At 46.5% G+C, this 20139-nt stretch overlaps 2 protein-coding genes across 3 annotated transcripts in view; one reads left to right on the forward strand and one right to left on the reverse strand.

The window, feature by feature from the left end:
• Nucleotides 1–2363, reverse strand: part of fgfr1op2 (FGFR1 oncogene partner 2) — a 31761-nt gene extending 29398 nt beyond the window's left edge. For both annotated transcript variants that reach the window (XM_052030193.1, XM_052030192.1), the window contains exon 1: nucleotides 2298–2363. The gene's annotated coding sequence lies outside the window, so the exon portion shown is untranslated. The remainder of the gene's footprint in view (nucleotides 1–2297) is intronic.
• An 8897-nt stretch (nucleotides 2364–11260) lies between these two features.
• slc17a8 (solute carrier family 17 member 8) overlaps nucleotides 11261–20139 on the forward strand; it is a 68030-nt gene continuing 59151 nt past the window's right edge. The window contains exon 1 of the mRNA XM_052029790.1: nucleotides 11261–11352. Coding sequence (XP_051885750.1) covers nucleotides 11261–11352 — 92 coding nt within the window. The remainder of the gene's footprint in view (nucleotides 11353–20139) is intronic.

Genomic DNA, 20139 nt, shown 5'->3' on the forward strand with positions numbered 1-20139 from the left:
CAGAACCTTTCAAATTCCCAACCCATACCTCCTAAAAAGACAAAGGCTATCCACCTGCTACTTCCCCAGTGTTAAAGTTAATGGCCAATCATTTTGAATGAGTTACACTGTTCACTCCCTCAGTGCTTGGCGAGGTGCTGTCCGGATGCCAATGTTGAACAATGGGCAAAATTCAGACCACCTGCTACTCCCTTCTGCTCCCTCAAAACCCATTAACACCACTTCTGGAAGTCCGGCCTGGGAGCACCTCTGTCACAAGTACAGCAGCCGTGTGAGAAGATGGCCCATCCCCTTCTTGTCAAAGGGAATTAGGTTGGGCGCCAAATGTTGACCTCAGTGTCACCCGTCATCCATGGCACTTAGCAAACTGGAGGGAATTAAAGGCCAATTCCCTAATTTAATACAGAAACATTGCACTCTGGTGAAATAAAGAATACTCCCCGATTACTTGATTTTGGCAATCCCACCGCACAATATGCCCACCCGATGTCACATTACATCTGCAAAGCATTTAGGTAGGACAGGCAGGCAATCATTTTGATTCAACCTTATTTTGCTACAGGCCTGTCTTACTGATGAACTGACAAAAAGAGCTACATCTTCTTCAGAACCATAAAACAAAACATTTCTTAGGTAAAGTTACTCTACAATGTATTGATTTTAATGAATCAAAGATTCCAACGAAACACAAAACTATGTAATAATTACTCTAAAAGAAATTAAAACAACAGTCAATTCTAATCAAGGATCCCTTAAATGAAGTGTTTCTCTTTCCACAAATGCTGCCTGACCTGCCAAGTTCTTATTTCCAGCATCTTCTGTTTTTAAGGCAAAATTACCTTATCAATAACAGTAAAATGCATTAAAAGATATCAAATATCCTGAAATGTTTTACTGGTGGGTAATCGTACAAATTTAATGCAGACCCATCTAAAGTGATCTCAGAACTGACAACCAAAAACTTTAAGTGGGTTTAAGGAGACAGCTGAGGTAGTGAGGTGGATTAGTTTAAAGAAGGAATTCACAATCAGCTTGCTCCACTACAGCCACTAATAATTTTTTATGAGTTATGAGGTGATCTCCTGTGGCAATTATCACAGGATAGTAAACAGCACTAAGCAGTGTGGATGTAACTCAGCACTCATTTTAAACTCATACATTCTGCTTTTATTTTTAACATTACACCAGATGACAGTAGAACAAGGGATTCACCAATGTAAATGTGGACAAGAAACTTGCAACAGAGCACATATATTCAACCATCAGATTATGTGGAGACAAAAATACTTGTATTTGCTAATTCATGATATTGAACTTAAATAGGTTTAAAATATTTCTGACCAGGAGAACCCTGAAAATTTGATACAACATCCACGCAGGAGGAGAACAATCACTCCTGAGCCTGTTCCGCCAACATGGTCTAACTTTAGCCAACCACATTCTGGGGAGAAGGGGAGAGAAAAAGGGAAAGAGGGTAGGGGGGTGGTGGTGAAGGGGGTAGGGGGGAAAGGGGGTAGGGGGGAAAGGGGGTAGGGGGAAAGGGGGTAGGGGGCGGGGGGAAAGGGGGTGGGGGGAAAGGGGGGTAGGGGGAAGGGGGAAAGAGGGGTGGGGGAAAGGAGGAAAAGGGGGAAGGGGAGGGGGAGGGGGGAAGGGGGAGGGGGGAGGGGGGAAGGGGGAGGGGGGAGGGGGGAAGGGGGAGGGGGGAAGGGGGAAGGGGGAGGGGGAAGGGGGAGGGGGAGGGGGGAAGGGGGAGGGGGAGGGGGGAGGGGGAAGGGGGAGGGGGAGGGGGGAAGGGGGAGGGGGGGGGAAGGGGGAGGGGAGGGGGGAGGGGGGAGGGGGAGGGGGAGGGGGGAGGGGGGAGGGGGGAGGGGGAAGGGGGGAGGGGGAAGGGGGAGTGGGGGGGAGGGGGGAGGGGGGAGGGGGGGAGGGGGGGAGGGGGGAGGGGGGGAGGGGGGGAGGGGGGAGGGGGGGAGGGGGGAGGGGATGGAGGGGGGGAGGGGGGAAGGGGAAGCGGGGTAGGAGGAAAGGGGAAGGGCGGTAGGGGAAAGGGGACAGGTGGAGGTGAGGAGGAGGGGAAGTGGGGGAGGGGGAGAAGAGGGAGGGTAGGTGGGGGAGGGGGTGAAGGGGCCGGGGGGGGGGGGTAGGGGGCCATTACCGCCCTGGGCCTTGCGCCAGTCCCAGTCGCCGCCGCGGAGACACCCCGCTCCCCCGGGGACGGGGGGTGGGTGGGGGGCGGGGGGTGGGGGGTGGATCCCCGGCCCCCTCCTCCCTCCCGCCGCCGCCGCCGCCACTCTCACCTCATCTGACTGCCGCTTCCATGAACCTCCCGGCACCCAGCGCGCCGACGGGAACCGCCAGCCTGCGCCTGCGCTCTCGCTCCCCCCCTGCCGCCGCCGCGCGCAATGCATTCTGGGGATTGTAGTTCGCTGCTGCTGCGCGGGCGCCAGACTCGGCTGGCTTGGACCTCCAGCCCAGAGGGGGCGCTGCAGGCGGTGGGTCCCCTTCACCTTGGGCACCTGTGGGGTGTGTTTCAGGCTGAAGGGTCTGGACTCAGATGTAGTCCAGCCTGGGAGAGCTGCTGGGTGTTTACAGCAACCCAGTAACTGTGTGGTTCTCATCTTTCTCAAGTGTTTATGTGACTACAAATGAAGCAGCTTGAAATGGGGACTGAACTCCCATCCCTGACCTCCTGATGTGACCACTGCACCACCACCAGTGTAGACAACTCTGGGGTTTGCTGCAATGGAGATCCCTGCACCTGTTTGGCCGGGAAGTGTCGTGGGACTGCTGTTCAAAAGGCCCTGCAGAGGTTGTGAATTGTACCGTGAGAATGAAAACCTTCGCTCTGCACTTTCCTTCAGTGACGTACTGTGGTAACGCAGCAAGTGTGGTAGCCAATGTGTGCAAAGCAAGATCCACAAACAGCAATATGGCAATGACCAAATATTTAATGCAGTTGTTTAAAGGACAACTAGTTTGCCGTAGAACACTTTGGGACATCCTGTGTTTTCAGAAGTCGTTGTGGAAGTTTTCCTTCAAAGCAGCGTCCCTTTGGAGACTCATAATCTTTAAACAGGATATCGACAGTGTATGAGAGTTGCCTTCATTTCTGCACCTTCTTGCTGGGGTAATTCTGAAGAGCAATACAACTATGGTAAACCAATATCCCTGTGAAGGAGCCATTCCTGTAAGGACTCAGTTTGCATGCATTGGAACGTAACCTTCAGTACCAAGCAGAGGCAGAAAGAAAGATGTGTTACAGCTATGCAGAGTCACAGCGGTATCTTGGATTGGTTGTACTTTGGACCATTGGCCACCAACCCTCTCCTGACTCCTCTGCATCCCCCAACATGATTCTTTTCCAGTGCCTTATGCCACCATTCTCCAGCACATTGATATTGCCTCTCTTGGTTACACTCTTACAGATCCATTTCTCACGGAGCATAAAAACAGACCCTTCAGCCCACCATGTCCATGCCAACCACTAAATACCCATGTATACTGATCCCATTTACCACCACTTGGCCCACAGCCTTCTGTGCCTTGGCCATTCAACTACTCTATGGATGAAAAATTCTTACTCAGATCCCCTCTAACCCTCTTACTCCTTACCATAAACCTATGCCCTCTAGATTTAGCCACCTCTGCCATGGGCAAAAGTTTCCTACTGTCTACCCTATCTATGTCCCTTATAACTTAGTATAACTCTGTCAGGTCACCCCTCAGCCCTTCTGTTCCAAGGAAAACAAACCCAGCCTCTCCACTCTCTCCATCTCCATCCCAGGCAACATCCTAGTGAATCTCCTCTGCACCCTCTCCAGTGCAATCACATCCTTCTAATAATGTAATGACCAGAACTGTACTCAGTACTCCAGCCGTGACCTGACCAACGTTTTGTAAAGTTGTGCCATAACTTCCCTGCTCATATATTGTATGTAGTCCCATCTACCTGCACCTGGACCTTAGCCCTCCATACTTCTCCCGTCCATGTACCTATCCAAACTTCTCTTAAATGTTACAATTGAACCCACAGCTACCACTTCCGCTGGCAGCTCGTTCCCCACTCGCACCACCCTCTGAGTGAAGAAGTTTCCCTCAGATTCCCCTTATGTATTTCACCTTTCACCCTAAACCTATGACCTGTAGTTCTAGTCTCACCCAACCTGAGGGGGAAAAGCCTGCATGCATTCACCTTATCTATACCCCTCCTAATTTTGTATACCTTGATAAGATCTCCCCTCATTCTCCTGCACTCCAAGGGATAAAGTCCTAACCTATTCAACCTCTCCCTGTATCTCTTCCAGCATTTCTTGTTTTTGTTTCAAATTCCAGCATCAGTAGTGTATTTGTTTTCCATTACCTGGCTTATCCCAGCTGCCCTTCATGAATAAAATTGTCATGTTTGTTGTTCTTCATGCAGTCATACAGCACGGACACAGGTCCTTCAGCCCAACTCGTCCATACCGACCAAGATGACCAGCTGAGCTAGTCCCATTTGCCCGCGTTTGGCCCATATCCCTCTACACCTTTCCTATCCGTGTACCTGTCCAAATGTCTTTTAAATGTTGTTATTGTACCCGCCTCAACCACTTCCTCCGGCAGCTCGTTCCACACACCCACCACCCTGTGTGTGAAAAAGTTGCCCCTCAGGTCCCCTTTAAATCTTTCACCTTAAACCCATGCCGTCTAGTTTTAGACTCCCCTTCTCTGTGAAAGTGACTGTGATCATTCACCTTATCTATGCCCCTTATGATTTTATATACTTTCTATAAGGTCACCCCTCAGCCTTCTACACTGGAGAAAAAAGCCCCAGCCTACCCAATGTCTCCATATAACCCAAGCCCTTCAGTCCCAGTAACATCCTTGTGAATCTTTCCTGCACCCTTTCCACCCCATTGACATCCTTCCTATAGCTGGGCGACCAGAACTGCGCATAATATTCCAAGTGAAGTCTCACTGACATCTTGTACAGCTGTAGCATGACATCCTTAGTCTTGTACAGCTGTAGCATGACATCCTTAGTCTTGTACAGCTGTAGCATGACATCCTTAGTCTTGTACTCATTGCCTTGGCCGATGAAGGCAAGTATGCTAAATGTCTTCTTCACCACCCTGTCGAAGTGTGTCGCCACTTCAGGGAACTATGTCCTTGTACTTCTAGGTCTTTCTGTTCTACAACACTCCAGGGCCCTGCCATTTACTGTGTAAGTCCTGCCCTGGTTTACCTTCACAACATGTAACACTTCATACATGTGCAAATTAAATTCCATCTGCCATTCTATGGCCCACTTTCCCAGTTGATCTAGATCCTGTTGTAATCTTACACAACCTTCTTCACTGTCCACTATACCACCAATTTTGGTTTCATCAACAGCCTTACTGACTGTGCCAACGACATAATCATCAATTTGTTAATATTGATAACACACAATAGTGAACCCAGCACCGATCCCTGGGGCACAGCACTGGTCACGGTCCTCCAATCTGAGAAACAACCCTTCACTACCACCTCTGACTCCTACCACCGAGCCAATCTTGTATCCAATTGACTACCTCACCCTGGATCCCATATGGTCTAACCTTCCAGAGCAGCCTACCATGAGGGACCTTGCACAAAAGCCATGTAGGTAATGCCTACCACCCTGCCCTCAGCAATCCTCTTCATCACCTGTTCAAAAAGCTCACCCAAGTCCATGAGACACGATTTCCCACACACAAGCCATGCTGACTATCCCTAATCTGTCCTTGCCTTTCCAAATGCAGGTAGAGCCTGTCACTCAGAAGACCCTTCAGTAACTTTCCCACCACCGATGTTAGGCTCACCAGCCTGTAGTTCCCTGCCTTGTTCTTATACCCTTCTTAAATAAAGGCACAACGTTAGTCACTCTCCAGTCTTCCATTACCTCACCCATGGCTAACGATGATACAAATATTTCTGTCTGGGTCCCAACAATTTCTTCCCTTGCTTCCCACAATGTCCTAGGATACACTTGGTCAGGCCCTGGGGATTTATCCACCCTTATGCACTTTAAGACCATCAGCACCTCCTCTTTTGTAATGTGGCTATAATTCAAGATATCACTATTCTCTTCACTGAATTGCCTAGCTTCCATGACCTTCTTCACAATATCTAATATCTAGCATCTAGTCATCATGATGAGTAAAGATATAAAAATCTCTGTCAGGTCCCCAGCAATCTCCTCCCTTGTCTCCTTGGGATACATCTTGCCAAACCCTGGAGATTTAAGCCCATCATTTTTAATGACAATGATCTCAAATCATCACCCCTCCCTGAATTCTCCAACTAAAATATTTTCCTCCCCAAGGCGGCACAGTAGCGTGAGGGCGGCACAGTAGTGTAGCGGTTAGCGCGACGCTATTACAGCGCCAGCGATCGGGGTTCGATTCCCGTCACTGTCTGTAATGTCTGGGTTTCCGCCGGGTGCTCCGGTTTCCTCCCACATTCTAAAGACGTACGGGTAGGTTAATTTGGGGTTTAAAATGGGCGGCGCGGACTTGTTGGGCCAGAAGGGCCTGTTACCATGCTGTAAATAAAATTATAAAAAATTATAAAATTAAACATCAACATTTCCTCTCCCCCCACAGAAGCTGCTCGACCCGCTGAGTTCCTCCACCAGATTGCTTGTTGCTCCATATTCCAGCATCTGCGGTCTCTTGTGTCTCTAAAATATTTTTCTCCTTTGCAAATACAGATGAGAAGTATTCATTTAAGACCTCACCTCCAAGTCCTCTGGTTCTAGGCATGGATTGACCCTTTGGCCCCTAAAGAGCCCACTCATACCCCAGTTACCCTCTGGGTTTGAAATGCCTTACCCTGAGTCTGTGACTTACCAGTCACTGGAAACATCTTCCCCGTACCTGCTCTTAAACTGCCCTGATGCAGGGTCTCGTCCTGAAACGTCGACACTTCCTTTCCCCCCACAGATGCTGCTCGACCCGCTGAGTTCCTCCAGCAGATTGTGTGTTCCTCCAGATTCCAGCATCTGCTGTCTCTTGTGTCTCTATCCAGTTTGTCTCGCCTGTTAGAATGTTATCGGTTTATATGAGATCCCTTCCCTTCGGTAAGTGTAGGGCTAACTGACCCAACCTCTCCTCATATGCCACACCTGCCATCCCATCAGTCTGCGAACCTCTGTTGAAACCCTTCATGCCTGGAAAATCCTCAGAAAAGAAGAACAAATCTTCACACATAATGCACCTTGGCAAGACATCATTGAGGAGAATATTAGGGGGACGGAGAACTAATTGGATAAACTCTCGGGACAGTTGAGGTAGGGTACATGGAACGAATTGGATACACTCTCCAGGTAAGCTGAGGCTTGATATGAACTTTTAAGTTATGAACGGAATGAATTAGGTTTGTGATGATCAAGCTGTTTAACATCAGCAGTCGGTTCAGAAGCAGGGCAAACAATGTCCAATCAAATGTAGAAATTAGAAAACAAAAACAGTTTTATCACACAATGTAAAATGTGCAACTAATTTCAATGTTTGTGGTCACCTGCCACATTTAAAGCAGGAGTGCTGTTGCAGTGGGATTGGGTGATAGCTGAAAACCCAGATCACTGGGGGAAGAAACTTCAAATCAAACTGCAAAGCAGGAAATGGTGGAAATGCCCAGCTGGTCAGGCAGCGGATGAGGAGACTGCTCTGCAGAACACCTAGAATCATAGAGTCATACAGCACGGAAACAGGCCCTTCAGCCCAACTGGTCCATGCTGACAAAGATGCCCCATCCAAACTGGTCCCATTTTCCAGCATTTGGCCCATAACCTTGTAAACCTTTCCAAACCATGGACCTGTCCAACTGTCTTTTAAATGTTGTTATTGTACCTGCCTCACCCACTTCCTCTGGCAGCTCGTTCCACATAGATTTATTACATTTTTTTACACTGTTTGTGTAAAAAAGTTGTCCCTTAGGTTCCTATTAAATCTCTCCCCTCTCACCTTAAATCTATGCCCTCTAGTTCTTGATTCTCCAACCCTGGGAAAAAGACAGCGCATTAACCCTATCGACGCCCCTCACGATTTTATACACCTCTATAAGATCACCTGTCAGTCTCCCACACTCTAAGGAATAAAGTCCCAGCCTGGCCAACCTCTCCCTGTAACACAGTCCCTCTAGTCCTGGCAGCATCCTTGTAAATCTTCTCTGCACTATTTCCAGTTTAGTAACACCTCTGGGAAATGGGCCAACCACAGGCAAATGGGACTAGCTCAGGTAGGCACCTTGGTCAGCACGGATGAGTGGGGCCGAAGGTTCCCCTGCTGTATAACTCTATGACTCTATGACAACACCATTGGGTTGAATGGTCAGTTGCAGGATCTGGACTGTGAAAGAGGCAGGGGGACCATGTAAAAATTGTGTATAATTTATGTCTTTCTTGTGAATGCTGCTTATCTGATGCTCTGTGCCTGTGATGCTGCTGCAAGTAAGTTTTTCATTGCACCTGTGCGCACATGGACTTGTGCATCTGACAATAAACTCGACTTTGACTTTGACGTTCTGGTGTAAGGTGAGCTGTCATCAGAAGAGGGCAGCAAACGGGAGCAGGAGACAGACTGATCCAAAGCTGCTCCTGAAGATCAGTTGAGAGACAAGAGACGGTGGATGCTGGAATCTGGAGCAACACACAAACCGCCGGAGGAACAGCGGGTCAGGCAGCATCTATGGAGGGAAATGGACCGTCCAAGGGTCTCGACCCAAAAAGTCGACTGTCCATTTCCCTCTGCAGATGCTGCCCGACCCGTTGAGTTCCTCCAGCGGTTTGTGTGTTGGTCCCGAAGAACAATTATCCCGCAGTGCTTCTGAGATTCAACAGTCTCATTACCGAACTAATTTCCAAGTTGTCTCTCAACCATCGCACTGTGTCATTCGCGGGGGCAGGGATGGCTGTTTGCCGATCTGCATCGAGAGAAAAAAAAAATGCACTTCTTTTGACAAAAATCTGCTGGTTGCATCTCTGTAAAAGAGTCGAACCCACATAGAGAATATCCCCGCTCTATTTGGTATCTAACTCCTCTAACTTCCACATTTTGGATAAATATTCTCAGAAACCAGATAAAGACCCGCAACGAATCAGTGAACTGCAGTTCTGCTCAAGAAAGGTTACCCGAACTAACTTGAGAAAGGTTTTATTTTATACTCTCTTATAGTCGGATCTCATTATTAGAATGTGTGGTTTCAGTACATTAACACGGCACACCCTTACAAACTGCAGAGGTAGTTTGCAGTAGGTAGCAAGCGGCTGGTGGGACTCGGCTGTGAAATAATTAATTGGTAAGAGGAGTGTTGGGGTGTGTCTGGGAGGCCGATGAGGTGTTCCATCAATGCATCTTCTTAAAAGATTCATGCACGTTCCACTTCAGGGCTGTGGGATTTTACAACGCGTTTCCATCCTGGCTATCAGTTACACGGACAAAGCCAGGGCTGCTAACGTTAGACCCAGAACCCGCGTCAAAGGCATGGACTACATCACTGTCAATTTTTAATGAGGGTCCCGTCCACCTCCTCTCTCCCGCATCTTGCGTCCTTCGGAGGCTCGCAGAGGTAGGAAGAGGTACGAGGTCTGCTGGACTCCGGTGGTGAAGTTCCTCGGACCCCTTCGTGTTATTGGAGGGGTGGAAGGAGAGGGTGTGAGGGCTTTGGCGATCTGTTAATCACCCGGTGTGCAATCGGTCTGTCTCCAGCGAGCCCCAACAATCCACGTGGATGATTCAAAGCTGCAGGGATTCTGGTAACTGAGGTCACTTTGATACGATTCCCACTGCAACTTCCCAAAGCAACTGGTTGGACAGAGAGGGAGGACTATCTCACTGAGAACAGGGTTCACGGCGGCTCTAACGGGGACCATGGACAGCGCTCTCATCGCCTTCACACTATCGATCGAACATCAGTATTAGTTGGGAAGGGAGAGGGGCTGTGACTCCCTCAACCCCCAAAGCAGCAACGATGCCTTTCGATGGATTTGCAACTCTGAAGGATAAATCTTCAACCCCAGCCAAGGAGGAAAGCCAAGTACACGGTGGGAGATTTCTGGGCCATCTCCGGAAGGTACTGAGAGAGAGTTTTAAAACAAACCTTTATAATGTTACAAACTGTTATAAATCCCCCAGCCCTCCTGTCGAAACCGCGTAGGCAGTTTATAATTAGTGTGTTTTTGTTTTTTTGAACGACGCCCTTTCTGTAACTGCCAGCCAGGAGATTATCGATGTAGAAATCAGTACAAACGTTCCCGTGTGGGTCACGATCCCACTGCAAATGTTCACCATAATCAGCATTGAGACAAAAATGTTAGAACCAGGTTCCAATTCAGCTCTTCCATGTCCAACTTCTCGTATATTTTAAATGGTCTACTCACGTATTTTACCTCAAAAGCCAAATATTAAATCTGACCATTACGTTTTATGCTTAAAAAATAGAAACGATCTAATCTGCACCCGTTCCTTCAAACAACATCCAGGTAATTAGGTGCAGTTGAACTCCAGGCATTTAACTTGGATTAGATTTTATTCTTTAATTAACAGAGATAATTTAACAAGAATATCTGGTTTATATTTTGATATCTTGAAACACATTTATAGGCTGCTTAGATGTTTGAATAAAAGTGTTTGAATGTAGATGGCAAACAGATCAATATTACCTAGATAGGTTTGGAGTCACAGAGTGATACAGCATGGAAACAGGCCCTTCGGCCCAACTGGTCCATGCTGACCAAGATGCCCATCTAAACTCATCCCATTTGCCCACGTTCGGCCCATATCCCTCTAAACCTTTCCTATCCATGTACCTGTCCAACTGTCTTTTAAATGTTGTTATTTTGTGGCAGTTCTAGCAGATTGATAATTAAGTAGGTGGAATATTACATTAAACAAGCATCCCAATTTTATTATAAATGACATGGTGACACTTTTCCTCATTAAAATACTTTGTAAGAAAGACTACAAGGTAACATGAAACAAAATATTTATCATCTTCTGTCTTTGTTCTTACAATGTTGATTATTTCTCAGATTGGTAGTAATAATAGTTTGGCTTTCTTTTCAAAAATACCATTAGCTGCAACAAACACTCACCACACCAGATGGTTTAACTCACTGTCAGGGATCAGGAATGATCTCCTGGAAGAACCATTCTGAATTTAACAGACTCTCATAATAAGGGCTGGCCATTCGGGGACAGAGATGAGAAGAAATTTCCTCACCAAGGGATGGGTAAGCCTTTGCAATTCTCCACCCAGGATGGCTGTCGAGGCTGAGTTGCTGAGCATATTCACGGAAGCTGGTAGATTTTTAGATATTAAGGGAATCAATGGATATGGGATCAGCTGCAGGTAAATGGCACTGAGGTCAAAGATCAGCCTGATTGGCAGAACAGGCACAAAAGGGTAGAATGACCAGAGCCCAATGGGAGTTCGGAACTCTCTTCCTCAAATGGCCAATGACACTGAGTCATTGTTAATTTTACATTGAGATTGGTAGGTTTTTTGTTAATCAGGGAGAGGGCGAAAGGCAGGTGTATGGAATTAGGTCACATATCAGTCAGAACATACTGGAGGGGCTGAATGGCCATGTTCCTACCATCTTTAAGCAATGGGACTTCCAAACCAAGTGACATGCAAGGCAGAGTTTTTTTACAATGTGGTTTAGAAATTGAGGTGGGTGTTTGCTTATTCTATAATAGTTTGTAATTGTTGTAATTAATGTCTCATTGGCTGTGGCACCCTCTGTTGTGACCCAGTAGAGCTGCCAGTACCTTATCACTGCTCAGCCAAGACCCTGTACTCACTGGACCACACTGATCTGTCAATCTCTCAACATCTGGATTTTAAAGTTCTTTTTCTTGTTTTTAAAATTTTGTCCATGGTTTCTCTCTGTCCTATATCTGTAATCTCCTCCACCCCGCACAACCTTGCAAGGTCTCTGAGTTCCTCCACTTCAATTTCTGATCATTCCTGAGTCGAACCAGTATCCCGCTGGCGGCTTTGCCCTCAGTTGGCCTTCATTCTGGAAATCCCTCTGTAACCTCCCCCTCTTCCTTTGACACTCTCCAGCTTGCTGCCAAATTGGAGCTTTTGTGAAGCTCCCTGGGACATTTCACCAGTCATAGCATGTAAAGTTGTTGCTGTTAATGACACTTAGATTTGAATATTTAAGGAGAAATTGATATGTCAAGTGGTCGAGTTGGAATAAAATTGCAGCACTTCCCCAATGCTATCCAAGTCCCAGGTTGTCTTACACTCTGAAACCTGCTCCTACCAGTGCCATTTATAATTTATATGTGTTTTGGATGGTTGTTGAATCCTGTGTGAACCTCAGCTTGGTCCTCTGCAGCAGCTTCTGTTGAGGCCTCCGAACCAACAGTTTCCAACCCTTGTAAATGACAGCCCTGGTTGGTCACACTCAGTACAGTACACCCACCCCCATAACCACCTGATGACGTCACAGGCTGCTCCTTTTGAGGAGACACAAGAGACTGCAGATGCTGGAATCTGGAGCAAAAAGCAAACGGCTGGAGGAACCCAGCGGGTCAGCCCCTGATGCAGGGTCTCAGCCTGAAACGTTGACAATTCCTTTCCCCACACAACTGCGGCTTGACCTGCAGAGTTTGTTTTATGCTCTTTTTAAGAAGTTGAGGCTGTTGCAGAGTTTCTGAGGAGTGCTGGGGCATCTGGTGTGTCAAGTATATTTTTATATTTATTTTGCTTTCAACTAGATTACCTCAATGTTATTAAAGGCTCACAGAACCTGTGTGATCACTGCTGACCCCTCACACCTCTCCCTAACGATATTACATGCCCCCGTACAAAGATCTAAACATCTGTTAATTACAAAAATAAAGAAATTGTGCAAAAAAAAGGAATAATGAGTTAGTGTTCATGGATCATTCAGAAATCTGATGGTGGAGGGGAAGAAGCTGCTCCTGAATCATTGAGTGTGGGTGTTCAGGCTCCTGTACCTCCTCCTGATGGTAGTAATGAGAAGAGGGCATATCCTGGGTGGTGAGGGTCCTTCTCAAGGCACCGCCTCTTGAAGATGTCCTCAATAGTGGGCAGGGTTCAATGCTCTGTACCTGACACTGGGGATCTCAGGTCTATCGTCAGCCAAAACCACCACAGGGGAAACAGAGTCAGTAGTGGTCCACGAGGGAATTGGACAAATACTTGGGGAAGGTAATTGCAGGTAGAGGGAAAGAATGGGGGGCTAATTAGAAGAGGACCAGTCTGATCTTTGTAGGCTGAATGGCCTATGTCGTACTCTTCTATAATTTTCTCTGTTCTTCCACTCTGTTAAGAATCTTACCATGTCCCCACTTCCCTCGCCTGTTGTGCTTGCGAGGGTTGTCTAAGATTAGGGATCTTAGTCAACATGTTGTGCATTATCTGGGTGTGCTTCCTACCACAGAATTCTGGAATTACTTAAGAAACAATTCAAATTCCCTAAGAACTTCCAAAAGGACATGAGCTTGTGGAGGAATGATCTGAAGGCTATGGGAAAAGACCAGGGAAATGGGATTCGATTCAGAGAGCTGGCTGAGCCATGATGAGCCAAATGGCCTCCTTCTGTGCTGTGAGATATTAACTGAGTGAAATTAATCCAATTGAGTGCTGCGGTTCTGGAGATAGAAAGTCTCTCTGTGCCTGAGAAGCTGTATAGCTTCCCTATCCATAATGGTGGGTGTGCAGAACGAGCCGCCAGAGGAGGTGGTCAAGGCGGGTACAATTACAATGATTAGAAGGCACTTGGACAGGTTCATGGATGGGAAAGGTTTAGAGAAATATGGGTCAAACACGGGCAAATGGGATTAGCGCAGGTAGGCACCTTGGTCAGTGTGGACGTTGGACCAAAGGGCCTGTTTCTGTGCTGTATGTCTCTATAACTCTATGACTCAATAATTACTTTGTAATTTGACCTGAAAATGTATGTTGGGAAATAAGGATAGATTTTCAGTGAAGGCCCTAGATCACACAAGGAACAGGTTCATAATTCCACTTCACATAGCCCGCAGGCAGGATTGTTCCCCAAGCACCATTACAGTGAGAAAGTAATGATACTCCTAATGAAATATCTACTGACATGTATAAAGGAACTTGGATTTCTACTGTAGCTTCGGCAGGAAGTCCCAAAGCTCTTCTCAATCAAATGATTGGTTCTTTGAGGGAACTGCTGTCATTGTTAGAATGCAGGAATGTGTCTGGTGACTCACTCATGGACAAGAGGTAAAAGCCTCGCTTAGTGTTGCTGATGATGAGAGATAAGTATTGGTCAGCAGACCAGAAATTCCTGTCCTCTTCAAAATAGTACAGTGGGGTCTTTTACACAGGCAGACAGGATCTCAGCGCAGCATCTCAGCTGAGAGGGCTCCTCTGACATTGCAGCACTCCTGTACTACGCTCAAGTGTAGGCTCTACTGTAGATTTAATTTTTGTTCAGATATGACAACACCCTAATGGGCTATTTACCCTCATCAGGCTATGCTGATGTGGATACTTAACATGACCTCCCACCCATCTTGTTGCTCCTCAGTATACCGTTCTATGTCAGGCACTGTTCCAATCTGCTCTCCTCCTGTATCCACATCCCTTTATCCTCCTCTTAATTAATTACCTATTACATGTGTTCTTAAATGTTGACATTGATTCCAATTCAATCACCTACTCTGCCAATGAATTCCACTGCCTCAGTGTAACAAGAGATTTCTCCATAAGACCACAAGACCACAAGACAAAGGAGCAGAAGTCGGCCATTCAGCCCATTGAGTTCTGCTCCACCATTCTATCATGAGCTGATCCATTCTCCCATTTAGCCCCACTCCCCCGCCTTCTCACCATAACCTTTGATGCCCTGGCTACTCAGATACCTATCAATCTCTGCCTTAAATACACCCAATCACTTTGCCTCCACAGCCGCCTCGTGGCAACAAATTCCACAGATTCACCACTCTCTGGCTAAAGACATTTCTCTGCATCTCTGTTCTGAATGGGCGCCCTTCAATCCTTGTCATGCCCTCTTATACTAGACTCCCCTACCATGGGAAACAACTTTGCCACATCTACTCTGTATCCTGCCTCTTTATTCTTCATCAGAGAATTGCAGACAGAGTTTTACAGCAAGGAAGGGAGCCGTTCACCCTATTGAATCCATTCTTGCTCTATATAAATCAAACCAGCTGGTTCTCGCTCTCCATCCTCGCCCCAGATGGCTGCATGCCCTTCCTTCCAGATACTTAGCCGGTTCCCTTTGAATGCTACAATTGAATCTGTCTCAACTACTCCCCTGACAGTGCATTCCCAACCCAAACCACTTGTATAAAATGAGACACAAGAGAGTCTGCAGATGCTGGAATCTGGAGCAACAGACACAAAGCCTCAACAGGTCAGGCAGCATCTATGGAGGGAGATAAACAGTCAATGTTTCGGGTCAAGGAGCCTGTGCTCCTCCCCCACCCCCACCTTCTTATTCCGGCTTCTGCCCTCTTCCTTTCCAGTCCTGGTGAAGGGTCTCGACCTGAAACATTGACTGGTTATTTCCCTCCGTAGATGCTGCCTGACCCACTGAGTTCCTCCAGCACTTTGTGTGTGTTGCACTTGTATAAAGTACCTTCTTCATGTTGTCTCTGGTTCTTTTGCAAACCTCCTTTGTTTCATGTCCACTGGCTTGTGATATCTCCAGCAATGGGAACAGTTTATGCCTCCCATTGATTCTATCTATACTGTAATTCCTTCATCAGATTCACTAACAACCTCCCCTGTTCCAAGGAGAACAATCCTAGTTCCTCTATTCTGTTCACAGAACTGAAGTCCCTCATCCCTGGAATAATATGCACCCTCTCCAAAGCCTCCACATCTTTCCTAAAGTGTGGTGCCCAGAATTAGGCGTAACACTCTAGCTGTGACTGAACCAGTGCTTCATAAAGTGTCATCGTGACTTCCTTGCCTCTTCTGTCTGTCTGTCTACAAAGCCAAGGATCCTGTACATAATCTTAATGACTTTCTGAATCTGCTCTGCCACCTTGAAAGTACTACAGACACACACCCACAGGTCCCTCTGTTCTTTTACCCATTATAGAAATCTGCCCTCTAGTTTATGTTGCCTGTGCTTGTGCTTCTGACCGAGATGTATACTTTGTGACTACAGTTTCCTGTCACTTAGTCAATGTCGTCTGCCTCCTGTCCACCCATTTCACCAGCCTGTCTATATCTCCTTCAAATCTATGGCCATCCTCCTCACAGTTCTGTGTGCCCTCTGCACTCAGGTGCTGGTCAATAATACATAGCTTGAGGAAAGAAGTGACTATCTGTTTCCTGACATTGAGGCAATTTTCTATCCATTCCATTACAAGTTTCATCTGTGATTTTAATCTTTTTCCTCGATCCCCTTGTTCTTGATTCCCCACTGGAACAAAGTTTGGCATAAATTCATACCCACCCTCCCCTCCCCTACCCAGCACAACTTGCTCATCATCTTTCACCCCTCCTCAGTCCACCAATCACCTCGGACTCCCGCCTCACCACTCCCCTAATCCTCCTTGTACTGTTGTCTCTCCTCTCCACTCTCAGACCTGCTGACCCAAAACATGGACAATTCCTTTGCTCCCACAGGTGCTGCTCGACCTGCTGAGTTCCTCCAGCAACACACAAAATGGTGGAGGAACACAGCGGTTCAGGCAGCATCTATGGAGGGAAATGGACAGTTGATATTTTGGGTTGAGACCTTTTGAGTCCAGATCTTTTGTGTACATTTCCCTCCATAGATGCTGCCTGACCTGCTGAGTTCCTCCAGTGTTTTGTGTGTTGCTCCAGATTCCAGCATCTCCGGTGTCTTGTGTCTCAAGTTCCTCCAGCTGGTTGTTTGTTGATGTATAAACTCATCCCTTCATAACTTTGGAAAGGTGATGCTGCACAGATAGGCACCATCTGATAGATGGGCTTCAAGGGGGTGACGTACCATTCAAGTTCTATAGCTTACCTTTAGTCTTGTAGCAGAACATGACAGCAAAGGATAAAACTCCTTCCAAAAAAGATTTCATTTAATTACATCTATGTGTAAAGTATATTGCGGAGTTGTAAATGATTTCCTTAGTTATGTTAAGCAACAGTTGAAAATCTGTGCATGTGTCCACTCCAGACTATGTCTTGGCCCTGCATCTCTCTGGAGCTTGTTTGGATTCTGGTCATAGAGTCATAGAGTCACACAGCACAGAAACAGGCCCTTTGGCCCAACTGGTCCATGCTGACTAAGATTCCCATCTAAGCTAGCCCCATTTGCTCACGTTTGGCCCATATCCCTCTAAACCTTTCCTACCCATGTACCTGCCCTGGTACCTTTTAAAAGTACCTCCCTCAACTACTTCCTCTGGCAGCTCATTCCATATATTGACCACCCTCTGGGTGAAAATGTTGCCCGTCAGGTTCCTATTAGATCTCACTTTAAATCTATGCCCTTTAGTTCTTGTTTCCCCAATCCTGGGAAACAGAAGGTGCGCATTCACCCTATCTACGCCCCTCATGATTTTATACACCTCTATAAGATCACCCCTCATTCTCTTACACTCCAATGAAAAAAATCCCAACCTGCTCAACTTCTCTCCATGACTTAGTCTCTCGAGTCCTGGCAACATCCTCGTAACTCTCATCTGCACTTTTTCCAGCTGAATAGCGTCTTCCCAAAGTATTGTTCCAAGGACAAGCTGGGAAGTTATTCCCCGTACTTTGGCCAACATTTATTCTTAATATTAAGAGGCAGTTTACTTGGTTACTTTGCTATTTGTGGGAGCTTGCTGTGCAGAAAGTGCCAGTGGCTATTCTTCCAAAGTGAGTGTAAACTATTGTGGAGCATTACACACAAAATGCTGGAGGAACTCAGCAGGTCAGGCCTCCAGCATTTTGTGTTTGTTGCTCCAGATTCCAGCATCTGCAGAACCTCTTATGTCTCCATAAACTATTGTGGAACATCTCGAAAAGAACATGAAGGCACCATGAAAATATAAGTCTCTCTTTCCTCCCACTGCCCAGCCTCCCTCATTGGAGCTGTTCCCTCACTATTGTTCTGCTATCCAAGGGCAGTGAATGCATGTACAAAGTATCTCTGCAAATTGTTCTCTCAGACAGTTATACAAGGGGCCATCAGAAGGCAGCAAATAAAAAGGACAGGGAGGCCATTCAGCCCCTCAGTTAGACGAAATCACACCTGCTCTGCTCTTTCAATCACTACTTACAGAAGAAGCTCATTCAACCCTCATGTCTGCTCCACCCTTTAACAAGATCCCTTGTCTCAGTGCTACGTTCCTGCACTAACTTCATATCCCTCGATTCCCTTAATATCCAGAAATCTATTGACTTCTGTCTGGAATATATTCAGAACCTCCACAATCCTCTTGGGTGCAGAATTCCAAAAATTCACCACCCCCTGGGTGAAGAAACCTCTTTCCATCTCAGTCCTGAATGGCCAACCCTTTACCTTAGTGGTGCTTGACTGTGAATATCTCAGTCCTGTGTGTCTTTCTCTCCTGTCAACCACTTACATTTCTAGCTTTCATTCTTCTAAACTCGAGAGACTCCTTGCCCAGTCTGTTTAATCTCTCCTCAAAGGGCAAACACAGGAATCAATCTGGTGAACCTTTGCTGGACTCTCCCTGCTCCAAGTGCATCCTTGTGTAGTACAATATTCCAGGCGTGATCTTACCAGGCTCCTGTATAATTGCAGTCTTTACTCTTGAACTTTGATCCTCCAGCAATAAAGATCAATATCAGTTGAGAGGCAACTTTTTCATCCAGCAAGTGGTGGATATATGGAATGAGTTGCCAGAGAAAGTGGTTGAGGCAGATACGTTGACAGCATTTGAAAGCCATTTGGACAGGTCCATGGATAGGAAAGGTTTAGAGGGATATGGGGCAAATGTGGGTAAATGGGACTAGCTTAGATGGAATCTTGGTTGGCATGGACCAGTTGGGCTGAAGGGCCTGTTTCCATGCTGTATGCTTCTATGACTCTATGAATTTCTCAGTCCTGATGCCGGGTCTCGACCTGAACCATTGACAATTCCTTTACCCCAACCGATGCTGTTGGACCCACTGAGTTCCTCCAGCAGATTGTTTTTTGCTTCCGATTCCAGCATCTGCAGTTTCTCGTGTCTCCAACATACCCACTTGCCTTCCTGATTGTTTGTGGTGCTTTATTGTCGCCTTGTATCTTAGGATGGTCAGTGTGGACTCACTAGGCTGAAGGCGTGTTTCGGTACTGTATGACTCCAAGACTCCATGACTATGACCATGTTGTTTCTGTGGATGGGATCAGAGTTTGCTGCCCTGATTTTTCTTGCTGGAGAGCATTAGACCATCCCTTGAAGGATTGTGAGATAGAAATTGATTCAGATAGAGAAACGGCTGGTGAGACAATTAGAGATAGATTAATAAAAGTAGAAATGATTAAATGTGGATCCAGATAGAAATATATCAGAGTTGTTTGAGATGATAAATTGAGAAGATCAAAATCTATAGAAATGGACAGAGAAATAGATGGGGAGGAACAGAGATGGACATACAGTGGTAGAGACACGGAGCAAGGGATAACCAGAAGAAAAAAGAGCAAGAAAAATTAAGGTATATAAAGCTGTATTGAAATGTATATAAAGCTTCTAGATAGTGATAGAGAATGTGGACGTTACTGGTAGAAATAGATTCAGTCATAAAGAAGCAGCTGAGGGTGATGGGGATGGGAGGCAGGATAATGTGACGTAAAGGGGGAGTTGGAGAAATTGATATAAAATGAAGTGGGAGAGGGAGACAGAGAACAGAGAAACAGCACAGGAACAGGCCCTTCAGCCCACCATGTCTGTGCCGAACATGGTGCCAATTTAAACTAATCCCATGTGCCTGAACATGAGCTATATCCCTCCACTCCCGGCCTGTTCAATGCCTCTGTCTAAATGCCTCTTAAATGTTGTCATCATAATTACTTCTACCACCTCCTCTGGCAGCCCCTTCTGGGCACCCACCATGCTCTGTTTAAAAAAAAAATTGCCCTCTAAATCTCCTTTAAACTTTCCCCCTCTCTCCTTAAAACTATTCCCTTCTAGTATTTGACATTTCCACCCTGGGAAAAAGGATCATATGGAATGA

This window comes from Pristis pectinata, chromosome 15 (genome assembly GCF_009764475.1).
Source record: "Pristis pectinata isolate sPriPec2 chromosome 15, sPriPec2.1.pri, whole genome shotgun sequence".
NCBI lineage: Eukaryota > Metazoa > Chordata > Chondrichthyes > Rhinopristiformes > Pristidae > Pristis > Pristis pectinata.